Raw genomic sequence first — 18,225 nt, 5'->3', positions numbered from 1 at the left:
GCAAAGGCACTCAAAAAGCACAACGAGTAATGTAAAAAGGAAAATCAAGAACCTGTGTCTCTCTTTCTCTCCTGGAGTGCTAAGGATATTAATTTGACAAATTAACTGACATTAATTTGACAAATTAGTAGTTTGTTTAGAGACAGAATGTATAAGTCACACTAGCTATAAGTCCAAGAAAGAACTTGTTTTAATATTTCCTCTTGGAAACAAATTCTTAGGCCACTAAATCTCAAGGAGTCATTATCTAGCGACTCTCTGGAGCAAACCTAAACAGAAACCAGTTGGAAAACTCCCCTGTGATTAAGCACATTGTTTTAAAAAGGGAAGCAGGAGACAGGATATAACTGTTATCAAAGACCCAAATCAAAAAAACAACCACAAAATTAGCCCCGATCTTTCTATCTTGTCTGGGAAAGCAATGAAATATATTAGAGATGTTCTCAAGACAATGGCGTCAAAAGTTGTAAATCTAATGAGATGCGAGGTCAATTCTTTCAATATTAATTTTCCCATATCATTGCACTGAGGTTTATTTCTCATGCTCTCTTAGCTGATTTGAAATTAAAATAGCAGATAACACCTATTTAGCACTAACCACATGTCTCACACTCTTAATACTGTGAAGAAGGTACAACTACTTTATTGCCATTTCACAGGTGGAGAAATCATAGAAAAGATAAGTGACTTCAAGGTCCCATGGTACTCTTCTCAAATTAGACACTAGAAGATTGTAAACTTTAAGTTCAAAATACAAAGTAAAGACTTGCAGGTATACTTTTTCAGCAATTAGCCAATAATAGGTAGTGAGGAGAAACTTCCTAAAGACTCCTTTAGGTGCTCTAAAAGGCCAGCATAGAAATAAATATGCACACTTTGACACACTTCTATTTTCACTCTAGAATTGCTTCATAGAAAACAGTAAAAATTATTAAACACATAATAATCTGGGATTGTTTGAATAAGAGCATCCATACAATGGAAAACAATGCAGTCAAGCTTTTTTTTTTTTTTTTAACTGTACATGTACAAGATTCTCATAGCAGCAGTATTTGAAATAGCCAAAAACTGAAAAACCCAACTGATCACCAATATTACAACGGATAAACAAACTATGCTATGTTATTCCAACGGAATATTATATGGCAATGAGAATCAACATTGCACTGTTACCTGCAACAATACTAAAGAAGCCAAACAGAAAACCATACATACTATATGATTCAATTTATATCTACACAAAAAAAATAGCAGCCTGAGAACTGATGTCAAGAGGAGAAAGAGTGTCCTGGAGAAGGTGACAGGACAACTGCAGAAGGCTGAATGTGACAGCCTTAAATAATTTCTGCTTATGGTTTGGGCTCTCCCCATTTCTACAACCCCTGCATTCAAGAAAAGTCAGAATAAGAACTTAGGAAAAAATATTAGGTAAAAGAAAAATTCACTTAAAAGAAATTAAAGAAAAGTAGATGGCCAAAGAACTAAAACTAAAAATGTCGAGAACAGTTAGAAAAAACATTAGACTGAAGTAAACACTTATAATAAATTACAACAAATAAAAGGTAAGAATTAAGGCAAAAATAATTTTGAAACGAAAACAGAATTCAGATAAAAGGTTAAACATACATAAGAGATAAGAGCTAGCATAAAGAGGTTCAAACATGAGATTAAAACAGAACTGAAAATGAGTCAGACAAAAGCAGTTTTTTACAAGAAAATATCAGAGAAGTTTGAAGACACAGATGAAGAAATAAATACAAATATCCAAAAGGAAAAAAGGAATGAGTCCTTAATGTTTCGGGAGTGGGCACAATATCCTCAAATGAGGGAGTCTCCTTCTGAGAACAGTGTCCCCATGAATATAGGGAAAAGGGACAGAAATAAACAACTTTACCCTCTCTTCCTTCAACAAGTTCCAAGAAACTATCTCCTTTGCAGGCAGCTTCAGTTAACTGAGGACTGTTAAGCAATCAACAGCTGGGACGTATCCAGTGGGTACAAGCAGCCATCCGGGTAATTTCTGAGAACTTTCCAGAAAACAGCACCCAAAATTCCATTATTGAAACATAAGGTTCTCAAAAATGTATCTTCCAGAACTTAGGATTAACAGAGACCCTTTCAACATATCCACAACATGACAATTATTTTCATACTAATATTAAGACATTGTTTGCCCTTCCACTAGCAGTTACTGTATTCTTCACCACCAAGCACTCACCAGCGGGGGCAGTTTGATTCAGGGTTTTAATATTTTGTGTGAAGGAAAGTACACATAAAGCATATTTCTGAGAAGCATATCTGCTATTTCAGTTGTGAGCTACACTAGTCACTTTTCCCCCCAAAGAACTCCATTTTTACTTGAAAAAACAACTGAGAGACAAGCAATGGTTCCCAGACTTGAGTCTTAGGCAGATTTTCTCAAAAATGAATAAAGTGAGCCTCCCACTTCAAAGAAAGTGAGTGTATTTTTTGCCAATGATAAAAGTTGAACTTTCAAGAAAAAATTAGAATTTTTAGAAAACTTGAATCCACCAAACTTAAGAGCCTTACATGTTTCCAATATACAACATTTTCCTGGTGAGAACAGTGGTGATATTAACAGGATGTCAAAGGAAATCAGAAGCTCTCAGGGTGTAATCTAGTATTAGTATTAAAGGTTCCCAGACGATTTTTGAAGCAGCCCTGGGGGTTCAGCGCTGCTAAGCATTCCTATAGATAACATCCTCAGAATTATTTATCAAAAGGCAGCTCATTAAACGGCAAGCAGCTCCAGCTTAGGAAATAACATCCAAGTTGGACTATGTCACCCGTTAATGAGGTGATCTTTAACATCTCTTAAGTATCAATATCCTCATCTGCAAAATGTAAGAAAATACATCCAAAAACTGACACTAATGAAAATCAAACAAAATGTTCAATGTGAGAGTCTTGCACAGTGCCTGGCAAGGTTAGACAATGCCAAGGTGTTGGTGTATTAGGAGAGATTAGATGAACCATAGCATCTCACAGAGGGGATGGATTAAAACCACATTTTACATTGTTTGAATTTTGTGTAGTCCTCAGGATCCAGGAGAAAACTCTAATAAGTAGTCAGATAGTAACTAGCATTTCTGGAGAAACAGCTGAGCTTCAAGATAGTGGCTATCTTAGAAGCTATACAATCCTTTCAGGCTCCTAGCTGTAGGCCACCATCTGAGTCAAAGTCAAAAGCCTATTAGCAATGGCGAAAATAAATATGGCCAATTTTATGACAACAACCATTGATATTATCAAATCTTCTTGCTTTGGTTCCATGGTCATCAAGAAATCTATTCATAATTTGGCTTATGCAAATTTCTTCCCTAGCTCAATGTCTCAACTATCCCATCACAAGGTCTTTATATCTCCCACTACAACCAAAGTTCTACAGGGAATCAAACCTGAAATCCTTAAGTCATCTACTGTTTATAATGATTAACTCAGCTCCCATGCATTTAAAACAATACTGGGGCACACTATCCTGGGACAATTGATAAAGACACTCACTAAAATCATTTCCTGTGGGCTTAATTCTCTTCAGGAAACCAACTGAAAAGGCTGCATGAATTAACATTCCAGCTTAGAAGTCTTTGTAACCTTGGTTATAATAGATTAATCCACTAGCATCTAGGTTCAATAATAAGATATGCTCTATGGACCTGGACTGCACTAACGTAAAATTTGACTTATCTTGTCACATGTCCTACAGCATAAATACACTTTAATGTCGCATAGGAGACAAGCCCCTTACCCCAAAATTGTTTTTGAAGACGTGATTTATATATTCCCAATAAATTTATATTGAAAACACAACATTCTACTTAATACAGCACTATTTCAAAAGTTTTAACCGAACTGGTCAAATTTAAATTTTATAATATATATTTAATTTATTCATCAGAAACAAACATTCTGTATTAAAATACCCTAAAAACATTTCTAAAATCTACACCAAAGGGATAGAATTTCATGGGTCCTACAGATTTTAGATCAAGAGAAAAGGCAAAGGTTAGAGCCAAAAAAAATCCAATAAAACCCTTTAAGAATTATCCCATCAATAGAAACTTCTGCAAGAGCTTTTCCAGTTTTCAATTTAGTGTCCTAAAATCTTATTCAACATCTTGATTTAATGCAGGGGGGAAAAAAATGACAGCCATTTCCTAACACATTTTTATAAAAACTCAAGTCTCATGTTTATTCAAAGAAAAAATTTTGGAAACATTTAGGTGGTTATTATAAAGCTTTTATAATCCAATTAGGGAAGGAAAAGGAAGGGAAAGAGTGAAGGACCAATCAACCATAATCCCCTGAATTAAACTAACTCTGTACAGTACAGTAAACTTGATGTTACATACTCACCAGAGGGAACACTCTACATGTCAATACTTAGAAAAAATTTCTAGGAATCTGAGATTTTCTTTTTTTTTTTTGAATCAAGAGTACAAGTGGGAAATTGGTAAGGATAACAAAGGAAGAGACCTGAGATTTAAAGTAACTTGATTGAAACGCAATAAAGAAGTGCTACAAGTGAACCTAAATGAAGCAAAGTAGGTAAAAGAAGTTTCAGGGTTAGGAGAATGAATGCTATATTACTTATTTCTGATGTTGAACAGTAATCTCAAATGAGATATCAAAATTAAAAAATTTCATGTAGCTTTATTCTACATTTTCATTAGCAGCCCAGATAGGAAATGAAACTGAAAGATACTTACTATAGTAACCATATAATACAGTGTCCTCAATCTGTCTGCTGACATTAGCATTAGCCCAGTCCTAGAACAAAAAGCAAGCAATAGAAAATTAGTAAAACATTCATCTGTTTAACAATTATAATTAAGTGTTAATATGACTGAATATAACTTATAAATTCATCAACTCAACCAGGCCTATGCCTTCAAGAAGTAACAGACAAGTAAACACACAAAATTCAACAGGCAAATGCTGAGATAAGATGATAACATAATTGTGGGAAAACATATATAAACAGGAGGCACCTAATTCAGATTTGAGATCAGGGATTGCTTCCCAAAACAACTGTAAACATGAAACTTAAAGGAAGACAGGTTGTTCTCAGGAAAAAGAGAAAAACAAAATAGTAGGAAGGAGGGTAGAAAGGAACATACGTGGAGAGTTGGAAAAATTGCAAAACACTGAACAGATCACTAGAACTTTTGGGAAGGTAAGAGAAAGCAGGGGAGTGAGGGAGGGGAAGGACATAGGTTTGGGGGACATGCTAAGTATTCTGGACATTCTCCTAAGGGCACAGGAAAACAGCGATGACTTTTTACGCAGAGTGATAAATAATGATTTGTATTCTAGAAAGAAGATATTTGAGCACAATATATATATTTTTTAAAAATACCTAAAACAATCAATGTAAGTTCCTTTTAATTCTTTTCAGTGTTCTTTAAATTAGTTTAAATTCAGCAATTTAACTTAGAAAATTCATTCAAATTAATCTTTTCAAATAAAAAAATCTGTACATTAATGAATCAGAATTGAGGTATAATGGCAAGTATTCTGAATATCTTCAATTTTGTGTATATGAAAAAATTAAACCTGGAGAGTCTAAGTGACTTGGTCACTGCCATTAAGTAGCAAGACTCAAATCGGTATCTAGGTCAATTTTTTTCTACATATTTTAAGAGCTCAAGTCAGTATCAACATTCCACTACAAGCACTCTTAAGGAAGGGTATAAATATTTAATTCTAAAATAATTTAATTTTTTTACTGATAAACACCTGAAAGAACAAAAAACAAAGAAAATTCACATTTAGCACTACCAATACAAAACCATGACACACAACGCATAATAAAACATAGGATTTTTCCAGTAGCAACTAAGACTATAAAAAACTTAATAAGCTAAATAAAAATTTATGTTAACAATATAAAGAAAACTAGCAATTATGGACTACAAAAAAGATCAAAATAAATAGAAAGTCACATGTTCCCACGTGAAAAGATTGTAAATATCAAATCCCTCCTAATTAGTCTATAAAAACTATAATATTGCCACCGAAAATACCAATATACTAGGGGATGTTTTGACATGCTAATTCTGAAAATCATCTGAAAAACACAGGCAAGAGCTAGGAAATTTTCTGAATAAGACCAACAATGAGGAATTTACTCAATTAGTAAACTTTATTAAGAAAACATAAAAATCTATAACTATAGTAAAGTTTCATTTACCTAAGTGACAAAAATTTAACTATGAATAATATCCAGTAGTGGCAAATGTGGAGGAAAAGCCATCTACTACACAGTGACAGTAAGAAAGAGAGTCTATGACCTAGACATTCTGGGATGGAATCTATCCTAGCAACAAGCAGCCCAAAGGGGGCCTCCCCTTCCCACACAGGACGAGGAGCTGCACCCCATCACAGTCACATACTCATGGGACCCCGGGGCCCAAAGTTTCCAGGTGTTCAGCAACTGGAGGGTCCTGTGCCCATGAACAGCTTGTATCTGAGCTCACACTACTTGGCACCCAGGTCCACAGTGTTTATCTACCTGCAAGGCCACTCTTCTGCTTGCGCTGTAAGAAGAGAGAACAAAAGGAGGTAAAGGTGCCTCTGCTGAAAAGCTCACTTCTTTCCAGAATGTCAAACATATAAGAGCTTGTGTACTTACTGATCCTTATCCCCATAAATTCCAACCTGCACCAAGTAATGTTTAGTGATATTTTACCCAAGAACCCTATATCCAAAACTATTCAGGGTAACATTGTTTAAAATATTTTTAAAAATTAAAATAACCACAACAGAAAAAAAAACAAAAAAAAAAACTGAAGACAATCTAAATGCCTGGAGAGAAATGGTGAAATGTATTACTATACATTCATAACATGTATACCATACAGACATTAAAAACAGTGAAATCTATATAAACTGGCATAAATGGATATCCATGAAGCACTTTTGAGCAGGAGGAAACAGAACAAGTTGGAACCAACAGTTTTAACACATGCAGTCTTTGTCTAAAATATGTACTGGAAGAAACACCCATACATATACAGAAAAATGGAAAGAAAGTGTAAATATTAATAGTACTCACCACATGGGAATGGAAAAACACTGCGGAGAATTCTATGCAATGATTAGAAATTTTTTCATGGATGACTCAAGTACCCAAATGAATATGTACATGATCAAAGCTTCAGCTCCCAATAGCTGTATTTCTTTAGTGATTGTTTATACATCAAACAGAAGTTTAAAAAGATTTTTGAAACTTGAACATTTTTTGAAATAGGATAATTACATCTATCCCTATGCAAGCTCTTTACCAATTTCCAACACAACCCCATGAGGTATTTATTACTATACCCATTGAGAGTCTGTTAAAAGTTAAACTTTGAAACTGAACAAGACCCCAACCTCAGGGAAAAAGAAACTTAAATACAGAAAGTCTGAAGGTAACTTAAAGCCAAAGATTCACTGAAATTTAGTATATTTTACTCTGCAGGGTTCTTTTGTTTAAACAAATCTGTGGCAATAAGAGAGTATTACTGTTACTATTTTAAAGCTGAAAATATGTATAAAATATACAACATCACTCAAGTACTATTTGAGTATTTGGCTTTTATACACTGTCTTGCCTCCAAAGTATCTGATGTACTGTCAAAAGAGGTTTATGAAACCCTCTGTCTTCTACATTTTGAGAACCACTATGCCCTTGATACATTTTATAAACTACTGCCTCCCACAGTAGAGACCAAAAGGAACTTCAATCATTTAAGACCCAAAGGCATGCGAGACAATCAAGAACTAATACTAAGTGGAGGATATTACAAACATTTCAGAAGAAAGGAAAAGGATATAAATTCCATAGAACAAAGATGTCATGAGTCACAAAATAAAATTCTCTTCCCCATTTGTCAAGATGACTTTTTGAAACACCCAGCCCAACCAAAACTACTATTGACTCTTCAGTTTTACCTGATAACCTCTCTTAGACCAGTATTCTTACTCGGGGGTGATTTTGTCCCCCATGGGACATTTGGCAATGTCTGGAGATGCAGGGTGCAAGGGAGATCAGGAGGCTACCAACATCTAGTGGGTAGAGACAAGGGTCTGCTAAACATTTACACTGCACTGGACAGTCCCCCACAACAAAGGATTATCCAGCACAAAATGTCAATGGTTGAAAAACACTGACTTAAAGGTATCTAAAATAACTTGAAGCCAAAAGATGAGCTCATTCAATTTACTAATCTAAAATCTAGACTCTAGATTCCATCTGTATTCAAATGTTAGTTCTTCCTTTTGCTAAGTGCCCATACTATTTACAGCCAACCCTTTCCCGGTGAGACTCCTCCACCCTCCCCCCCCCCAATCCCTTAGCCTTCTCAAGGACATTGAACCTGCAATAATAACCTCTCTCCCCTTTCAAAAATTCCTCTGACTCTAAGGAATGCTTAAGTATACAAACTCCAGTAATTTCCATTAAACAACAAAGGGATCCACAAAGAACCACGACAAATAAAAACACCTCCTCTCCCTGGAGGACAACTCTCAATGAAAAACTGTCAGCATTCCCTATCACAGATTCCTCACCTCACTGTCAACATTTAACCCCCTCCAACCTGACCCACCGCACCATGCCCTTTGGTTACCACCGACCAAAGCCGACACTCACTTTTCTACCTCTCTCACTACACCTCTCAACATCATTGGAAAACGCTATCCTTCTCTCTACCGGAAACACATTCTTCTCCAGATTCTCATAAGCCTCCTCTTCTGTTTTTCTTCCTACCTCTCAGGTTGCAGTCTCTCCCCTTCACGGGCCTCTACATGATGGAGCACCCTAATCATGCTCCAATACCAAGCCTTCTCTGACTGCTCAGTCTCCGAAGCTACTAGTCAGCCCATAGCTCTACATACCACCCATGCTGAAGACTTCCAACTACTTCACCCCAACCCTTAAGCTTCAACTCCCCATTTGACACCTCCACTTGAATATATACAACAGGCACTTTGAAGTGAACTTACCCAAAATACAGCTCTTCCTTCTACATTCTCTCACCCGCCCATGTGCATGCATATGCACTATTATTCTTCTAGGCTATTTCTCTAAGGGTTACATCAGTGCTCTAATTTTGTTTTCCCTTCCCAGTCCCATATCTAATCCATCAGAAAATACAAGCAACTCTGTCTCTAAAATACATACCAATTGTACTCATTGTTCTCTACTAGCATGACTCTAATCCAATTCACCTTTGTGTTTTACCTTCATTAACTTCACATTGCAGCTAGAAGAAAATCTAAACTCATTAACATGACTTAATAGTCATAAATAATCTGGTCCCCACCTTCCTCTGGATCTCAGCTAGTATCAAAGCACAAAGCCAAACACCGCCCCACAGCCAATAGGCCAAACATCCCTGAGCAAGGGCCTCTCTATCTGCTGCTCCTTTCTCCCTAAAGACTCTCCCTCCTGCTCTTCACCCACTGGCTCCTCCTCATTAACGTCTCAAGTAACCTCAGCAATCAGGCCTTCCAAGCCTCCTATCTAAATTACCAACAACTAATTACACTCTTACATCAATCTATTTCCTCATAGAAATTATCACTGTGAAGTTAGCTTGTTTTGTTGTTTACTGTTGGTCTGGTTTTACAGAATCTAAGCTCCATGAGAACAACAGCCTCATTTGGTTTAATAGTTTATCTCCAGCACCTACATTTGTCAGATACATATTACAAGCTTAATAAATATTAAGCAAGTGAATATATTTTTAAGGTGCAATGAAAAATACAAAGTTCTAAGATACAATTACCACCATTTGAGAGTACAACTGAACCAGTAACACAAAGTTCAATGCTGACATCTAGTAACAGGCCATAAAGAGATTGATTCATCATTGGGGGGAAAAAAACGAACATTTTAGCTATCAAAACATTAAATGTTTTGATGCCATATCTTAACTACTAATTTTATTTTAATTTTACACATTGAATAAAATAAAGAATATTTGTTCAGGTGTCAATTTGATTTTCTCTGATTAGTACACTGTGTATCTCTCTCTCTCTCTCTCTCTCTCTCTCTCTCTCTCTCTATATATATATATATATATATATATCACTAAGTTACTAACCAACTATACAAGACATTGTGATAGAATACTTCTAGCTATTCTTTAAAATTGTTTTTTTCTATAAAGTTAATTATTTCATACACAAAAAAGAACTAGAAACAAAGAAACTGTCTTTGTATGGAAAAAATATATACATAGTGCCATAGGTTGAAAAAAGGTCAAAGGAAACAGTTCAAACAATATTACAACATAACGCTGCCAAAGAAGGCAGAGATGGCTAGGAAGATAACTAAGACAAAAGGGAGAAAATATTGTTGACGGCTTGCTGACAGGAAAGCCTGGGCACCCTCAGTCCCTCAGCCAACAATTAGCCATCATTGATATCTGGAGTTTTCAAATAATTATACCTTATAAGCAAGTCTTTAGTCAGTCTAAAGGCTTCAATATATGTGGGGAAATGGAGAAAGTTAGAGAATACATACACTCATTTAGGATTAAGAAATGCATATTGTAAAAATTAGGATACAACATGATTCATCATGGAAAACAACATCAATTTGTACATTTATCCTAAAGGTGAGACACATTAAAGCCACCGTGGCATACTTTTTACTCTAACATGGTTACATTTACAATTGTGGCATAAAGTCTGAAAAACTAATTCTTAAATACTTGTATTTGTCTTTCACTAAGTACCTCAAGTGAATTCATCAATAACTTTTTGGAGAAAATAACATTCTACAGTTTATTGGGAAAAAGTTCTTCAAAAATCTTTCCAGTTCTACTTTTGAGCATCAGTATAGTATAGGCCAACTTCAAATAATACTCTTGTGAATTTCACTAACCCCACATTCCAACCCCCCCCCCCAAAAAAAAGAGAAAGGGAAACACAGGGTGTCTTAAATATCAAAAAGAAAGATACCAAAGTATTAGGGGAAAGACCCAAGACTACAACTTAGGCCTTATAATTCCCAGCCTCGTGGTCTTTTCGCTGTATCATACTGACTCAAAGACTCAATACGAAATACAGATTAAGATTCTGATCTGCCACTAAGAAAAGCCCTTCTAAATTATTTATTTTGTGCATTAATGCAAGTCAAGTCAAATAAATCTCAAGCTATGAGAGGCACAAAAATAAAACCTACAATTACTTAATATAATTTTCAGATTAAGAAAAGGCATTCTTCACATTTGGTGGGTTGTCAAATTAATCATTCTTATGTCAGTTACAGTCTGTTTCTACCCTCCATGTTGTCACATTCTCAGCCCCTATGCTATATTTCCATTCTCATTTATTCCCAGAGACAACAATAAAGCACAATATATGCTGGACTGCTACGCTTAAACACTTAATTACCAAGAATTTAAAGGAATAACATCATATAGTATGATAACAGTTACCTTAAAAGTACCATTTTGATTTTTCATGTAAGAAACCAAAAATATATCCACTGGTAGAAGTGCTGATGTGATCAGTGCAATTGCCAGAGAAAAAATTGCTGTTATAGTGGAGACAACTTCACTTTCCCGCTGACTTTGATATTTACGAACATATATCCAGCAGAATGCCAAAATCGCCTGAAATAGAACAAAAAGAAATGTTTTGTTATTGCCTTATGTATTCTCTAAAACTGATTCTAGCATGTGTTTGAAAATTTCCAATGGGAAACTCTGTGTCAATTAAAAGTTCTTTTAGATATGTGCAGTAGGTTCACTACCCCATATAAACTTGTTCAAGATCAATAATTTCAAAGCCTACTTCATAAATGCAGTACAACCTCACTTAGATGCAAGGACACAAAACAAGTAAAAGTTATTCTTAACAAAGTTCAGTTACATATATCCTCACCGAACACGGTGCACCCATTAATGGTTTCACAAAATGTCAGTTATAACAAGCTCTGAATACTTATCCCCTTTAGCTCTCTCCACCCTAAAGGAGATATAAGTAGATGTTCTATCCTAAGCTTACTACTGAAGCATTATTGAATACAACGTGAATTGAACTTAACTTCTGCCCCACTATGACAGTTCAAGAGTACCATTCAGCTAGATTAGCCGCCAATAATCACTATGCAATTGACACACTATACTATCATTCAAATTTTAAAGGGCATTAAACAAAGAAAACTGAACTCTAAAAACGGATACATGTACATTGCAAGGAACTTTCCCATGAAAAAGTACACTCAGGTACTAAGGTTGACATCTCTAATCCACATGGTACTCTTAAAAGTTACCAATTCCTGTCTAGTGATTAACACACAGTATAGGACTTCCGTCTGGAGATTCTTTAACTTGAGGTAACATCAGAATCACCAGGGATACTTATTAAAGCACAGACCGCTGGGCCCCAGTCCCAGAGTTTCAGATTCAAGAGGTCTGGAATGGAGCCAGAAAACCTGCATTTGGAACAATTGCCCAGGTTAAGGCTGCTGCTGGTCCAAGGATCACATTTTGAGAACCTCTGCTCTACCCAACAATAGGGGATTGTAGAAAGACTAACTCAGTGATTTGCAATCTTGGCTGTGTGTTAGAATCACCTGGGCAGTTTCTAAATACCCTTATGCCCTCCCCACAAATCAATTAAATCAGAGAGTGAGGCTCCTCCAGGCATTAGTGCTCTAAATGCCTGAGGAGTCCAGTCTGAGCCAAACTTTGTTTTATTAATAAGTAAACTTTGTAAGAGCTCTGGAACAAAAGCATTCTTTTGTCCTTTCACCCTTTTCAACAGATTTAACTGTTACTTCCTTTCTGGGTATCCTACTTCAGGAGCCTGAACTGAACCAATACCACCACCTAACTAGTTTCACAGCTTCCAAATTCCCCCACTACAATCAAGATGTAAGAACACTTCTATCATCACAGCAAAATCCCGTTTGTGGTTAACCCGTCTTCATTCTCCATCCCTTGACAACCACTGTCTGTTATCTGTTCCTACAGCTCTAGCTTTTTCTAGAATGCCATAAAGTACTACATACAGTATGTCATCTTTTGGGTCTGGCTTCTTTCACTTAGCATAATGCACGCGAAATCCTTTCAAGTTGTTGCATGTAAATTCCTTATATTAATAAAATTTCAGTTGGTGTTAGAACAGCAGGAAAAAATAAAATGGAAGCTGGATGTTGGAGGAAAAAAACAAAACCTAGGCTCAAATTCTGTCTTAACTATTTAGTAGTTTTTGTTTTTGAAAAATTATTTTTCATAAAATGCTATTTATATTAATAGTTTAATGACTGGTTTTTAAATACATTCATACATGTTTAAAACACCCCTCAAGTTAAAGTCATTGGAAACTGAGCCTTATCTTTCCATGCTTTGCGGTACCTGACACAAAGTATTCAATAAATTTTTTTGTTGGATTTCAGGATCTGCACTTTTACAGCATTCACAGTGATAGATATTACTGCAGAGGAAGGAGTTTGCCTGCCAACAGCAGACAGACATGACAAGGAAAGAGAAACACTGGCAAAATAGTTAAGCCAGAGATTCCTAAATTTTTTGGTTTCAGGATCCCTTTAGTTTTAAACTGAGAACCACAAAGAGCTTTTGGTTTATGTGGGTTAAATCTATCAGTAGTTACTATGTTATAAAATAAACCAAAGTTCTCATCTATAGAATAGGAAGAAGAATACTTCTTTCACAGCAGGTTAAAAGAATTAAATGAGATGTAAAGAGTTTAGCAAAGTGGCTGGCCATTCTAACTTGCTAGCAAATAGCAACAATTATTATTAAATGTCATATAAAATAACATCTTAGAGCAGTTCATGAAAGGGAACAATATATAATTTGCTAACAATTACAAGGAAAGGTTAAGAGCAGGCCCTAACCCCTCTCAAGAGATTCTGATTTAACTGGTCTGGGCTTTAGGATTTTTAAAAACTCCCAAGGTGGCTTTAATGAGCAGTAAAGGTTGAGAACCTCTGGGGCAGAGGTAGGAATGAGAATAGATAAACGTTTGTTAAACTAATAAGCACACATACTGCCTGGAATCTTGTTAAACTGCAGATTTTCATTCATTAGGTGTGGGCTCTTACCATTTGTATTTCTAACAAGTTCCCAGGTGATACCCTCACTTTTGAGTGACAAGAGTAAACTTGCTTTACAGAAACGAAGACTATCTTTTATAGTAATACGAAATGCAATTTGAAAGGTGGTACAAGCCAAATTATTGAGTACCTTGGAAAGGGGGAGGGGAAGACAGACGACTAGGTTTACATTTATGGGCTTGGAGTAAACATTCCTATCTAACCATCCCAGATCTCACCATTCCTTGTGTGGCAGAAGAAACTGAAGTCCATTCTGTTTGCCCAAGATCACAAAAGTCATTAATCTTAGTGTTCAGATTCTTGATGACTGGCAGCTGTTCTCAAAGTATGAAGTACCCAGACCCCTGGCAGTCCCAAAACACTTCCTAAAGATTTGCAATTTGAAAATTATTCTCATAATACTAAAATGTCATTTGTCTTTTTGACTATGCTGGTATCTGCATTGGTAAAACTGCTGGCAAATTAAGCATGAATCAAGACAATGGCACCAAACTGTGCCAGTAGTTATTGTATTCTTCAGCATCACAAACTCATGGAAGAAAAAAATTTTAAAAAATACAATTTAACTTAAGACTGTGCTTGATAAAGCAATAAAAATTAACGTTATTAAACTTCAACCCTTGAGTCTTTTTAATACTCTGTGGAGGGAAATATGAAGTATGCATTTAAGTTCTGCTGCAAATCAAGGTGTGATGGCCGTCTCCAGGAAAGGCAATACTTGAGCTGGAAACCAAACGAGGCAGTGTTTGCAAGGAACATCACTGTTACTTGAAAGCACAACTCACTATGGTTATTCAGACTTAAGATATTTGGCAGATTTTGTCAAAATTAACAAAGGGAACCTATCACTTCAAGGAAAACAACTGAGTATTTGTTGCCAATGATACAATTCAAGCTTTATAATGAAAAATTAGAATTCTGGAAAACATAACAAAATTAGAATTCTGGAAAACAAAACTATGAGCTTGACAGTTTCTCAATACTTATTTCTGAGATTTCTTCTGATAAGGTCATTGGTGATATTAATGAATGTGGAATTGTGATATCACGTAATGAAATATATCCATATTTGGAAGATTTGCATAACTCAGTGAAGCAATATTTTCTAAATGACCAAATGCGTGTTATAAAACCATGCACGGTGAAAAGATCCATTAAAAGTACAACATGGATCTTAATGAAACAGAATGAAAAGTTCACTGATAGGATTGCAGATTCCATATTGCAACTAACCTTTAAGAAGCTTCTACTTATTGAGTTTTGGTGTAGTAGTAAAGAACAACATCCACAATCATCTAAAACACCCCTCTGTTTCAGATTACATATCACTAAAACTGGATTTTCTTCATATATTTTAACCAAAACTACATATCTCAAAAGACTGAATGCAGCAGACGTGAGAATCCAGATCTGTCCTAGTAAGTCAGGAATTAAAGAGATTTGCAGAAAATTAAACATTGGCCCTTATTACTAGTTTTTTCTATTCCAACATTCAGTTTCACACTCAATTCCCCTTTCATTTTTTTCCTTCTGTAACACCACCAACTCGAATGCCTTCCCTTCCTTCTTCATCTTTCCAAAGTCTACCTCAATTCCACTTTCTTCCAATATTGTTCTCTATTCTCTGAAGTCCTATTTCCTTATAAAATCATACTTTGATTCTCAGTACTTAAAATACCTGTTTCAATAATGTTTGGTTCCCCACCTATATTCAGATACTCTTAAAGGCCCCATTTTGTTTTGTTTGCATTTTCCTATTATTTACAGCACAACTGCTATACCTGAAATATTTATTAATTGACAACTGCCCAGAAAGTCCCACTAGACTTTGATACTGGTTACATGCTTGCTTGTTCTCTTCTAAACCAAATGAATACGAGAGTCTGGGAAAAGCCAATGAAGTCTCCAAGTACAGGGCTGGATGGGGCTTGGAGACCACAGCCAACCTTTAGGGTTTCCGTTTTCTCCCTCAACAGGAGTAAAGCATGTTCCCGTGTAAAGGCAGTATTATTTTCTGGGAAAGTGAAGGGATTATAGCAAGTGAAGCCTTTTCTTAAGTTTTCACTTTTTATTTTCTTGGTAGAGTTTCTACTGTAACATTTACTAGCAAAACATACTACATAGGTTGCCGACACGTAGTGGCATCTAGTAAGTAAAATTAAAACAAGTCTTGATTTCCAGAACTAAAGTTAAAGCGTTTTGTTTTTTTTTGGTTTGATTTTTGGTTTTGTAATACAAAGTGGTCAAAATAATTTGGAAAACGAAGCAACAACAGGACCGAATGAAGACGATGAGGAAAGAGTGGAAATGGGGAAGGGTGTGACGAGAAACAAATTGATTCCCCCGCCCAAAACAAAACAAAAACAGAAACAAAAAAACACCCAAGGGTTTTAACATAAAGCAGGGAAGTAAAAACTAGGCCATCTGGGCCAGTAGGGGGACGTTTTGCTCCCTGGGTAAGCAGCAACAGGAAGGCTGGGAAAGAAGGCACCTATATATGCATGGTCGCACACGTGCCTTGATACCCTCAGTGAAGGGCTGCAGCTGGCCCCGCACAGGGTCCCACACCTGCCAAGACTGGAAAGGAATGTGAAACCTCTAAGTCGGGACGAAGTGACGTCACCAAGACAGAATCGCACAATATGGGCAGGGAGAGGGTTGGAGACAACCATCCCACGGGTCAGGGCCGGGGGGCAGGGGGCGTTCGCGCCGCGTCGGGAGCAGCGGAGTGGCCCCCTTCCCAGGCAACTCGCGAAGCCCCGGCGCTGCCGCCCCACCGCCGTGCGCGCCGCTCTGACAAGGCGCCAGAGGCCATCACACCCCTCTCTCAACCCCGAGGGTCTCCTCCGTCCCCAAACTCCACCCGCCCCAGGGCTCAAGTCAGGCATGAAGGGGAGGTTCGAGAAAGGAAACCGGCGGCGTTAAACGTCATCAGGCAACGGACCGCAGGGGCAGCCGGAAATCCGCGCGTCCGCCCCCCACGCCCAGCGCCGCCCCCCTTTCCGGCGCCGAGGAGACCCCCGGTCCGAGCTGACGGCGGGGCGGGGCGCGGAGGGTCTCCCAGGCCCGGAGAGGCCAGCCGCAGGCCAGGCCCCGCCCTCTCTCCCACCGGTCTAAACATTGGGTAAACTCCAAGCGCCTCCCCTACCAGTAGTAAGAGGCCGAAAATGCACCAGCCGATCACCAGCTCCGCGGAAGCGGCGCCAGCTTCCACCGCCGCCATCTTCGCTTCTGGCCCGGCCGGCTGCGCCGAGGGGGTGGGGAAGGGGAGGGGGAAAGGGGGAAGAGTGCTGGGCCGCGGCGCCCGCTCACCCTAAAGGTTAGGAGGACGAAAGGGGTGGAGCAAGTGGTTGCCCAGGAAACCCAGCCCGCGAGCGTCCCCTGGCGATGGGCTGGGCGAGGGGGGGGGGGGTCGGCCAGGAGCGCGCGGGGCTGGCGCGCGCCGGGAACGCCGTGACGTCACCCCGCTGACAGCTGCAGAGATGACGCCACGGTCTACGCGAGGGTGTTGTCTCGAAGCAACACAGCCTCTTGGAAATGCTATTTGATTCGGCCTACGCTGATGGACTGGAAAAGCCATAGATCGCCACGGGCGCTGGACCAGGCGTATATGGAGATCCAAGCCAACTTTAGGCGTTTCCACTTCCTCCCAGAAAGGAAGTTGGCCCCTCGTGTCCAAGTCTGAATGGGCAGTGTGATACGCAGAACTCCTCACCAGGTTGCAGAAGAAAAAGTTTACAGCTGCCCAAGTGACTTTCTAATTTGCTGGCGTTGGGGCCCGGCCTTAGAAACTGCTCAGCTGGACACTGCCTTATCACGTCACGTGGTTATGACCTTTCTGTTTCGATCTATACGTGTCTGAATTTCCACGATGACTTTATATCCCAAAGGTTTTTGAGTTTGTAAACATATATAAGGAAATCGCAGATTCCTGTAATGTTCATAAGTGAACAAAACAGATACTGCCATAGGTCCATAGTGAAGCAAAGGGAAATAGATTCTGGGATGGCTTGCCTGGGTGGGTCCACTGGAGTGTGGATACATGTTTAACCACTGAACTGAATGTAATTTATAATGTAATCAAAACACGACTTTATGAGTGAATGCCACCATCTCTTTAC

General features: G+C 37.9%; 1 protein-coding gene across 1 annotated transcript in view; it reads right to left on the bottom strand.

The window, feature by feature from the left end:
- The window catches only part of LMBRD1 (LMBR1 domain containing 1), a 97,042-nt gene extending 79,288 nt beyond the window's left edge, over positions 1-17,754 (bottom strand). Inside the window, exons 1-3 of the mRNA XM_081036141.1 lie at positions 17,253-17,754; positions 11,457-11,633; positions 4,731-4,791 (exon numbers count right to left, since the gene is read on the bottom strand). Of these exons, the coding sequence (XP_080892267.1) occupies positions 4,731-4,791; positions 11,457-11,633; positions 17,253-17,327 (313 nt within the window). The 5' untranslated portion in view covers positions 17,328-17,754. The remainder of the gene's footprint in view (positions 1-4,730; positions 4,792-11,456; positions 11,634-17,252) is intronic.
- Between the last annotated feature and the right edge of the window lie 471 nt (positions 17,755-18,225).

The sequence above is a fragment of the Rhinolophus hipposideros genome (assembly GCF_964194185.1).
Source record: "Rhinolophus hipposideros genome assembly, chromosome: 3".
In the NCBI taxonomy this organism is placed as follows: Eukaryota; Metazoa; Chordata; class Mammalia; order Chiroptera; family Rhinolophidae; genus Rhinolophus; species Rhinolophus hipposideros.
This window is presented reverse-complemented; position numbering and strand designations above follow the sequence as displayed.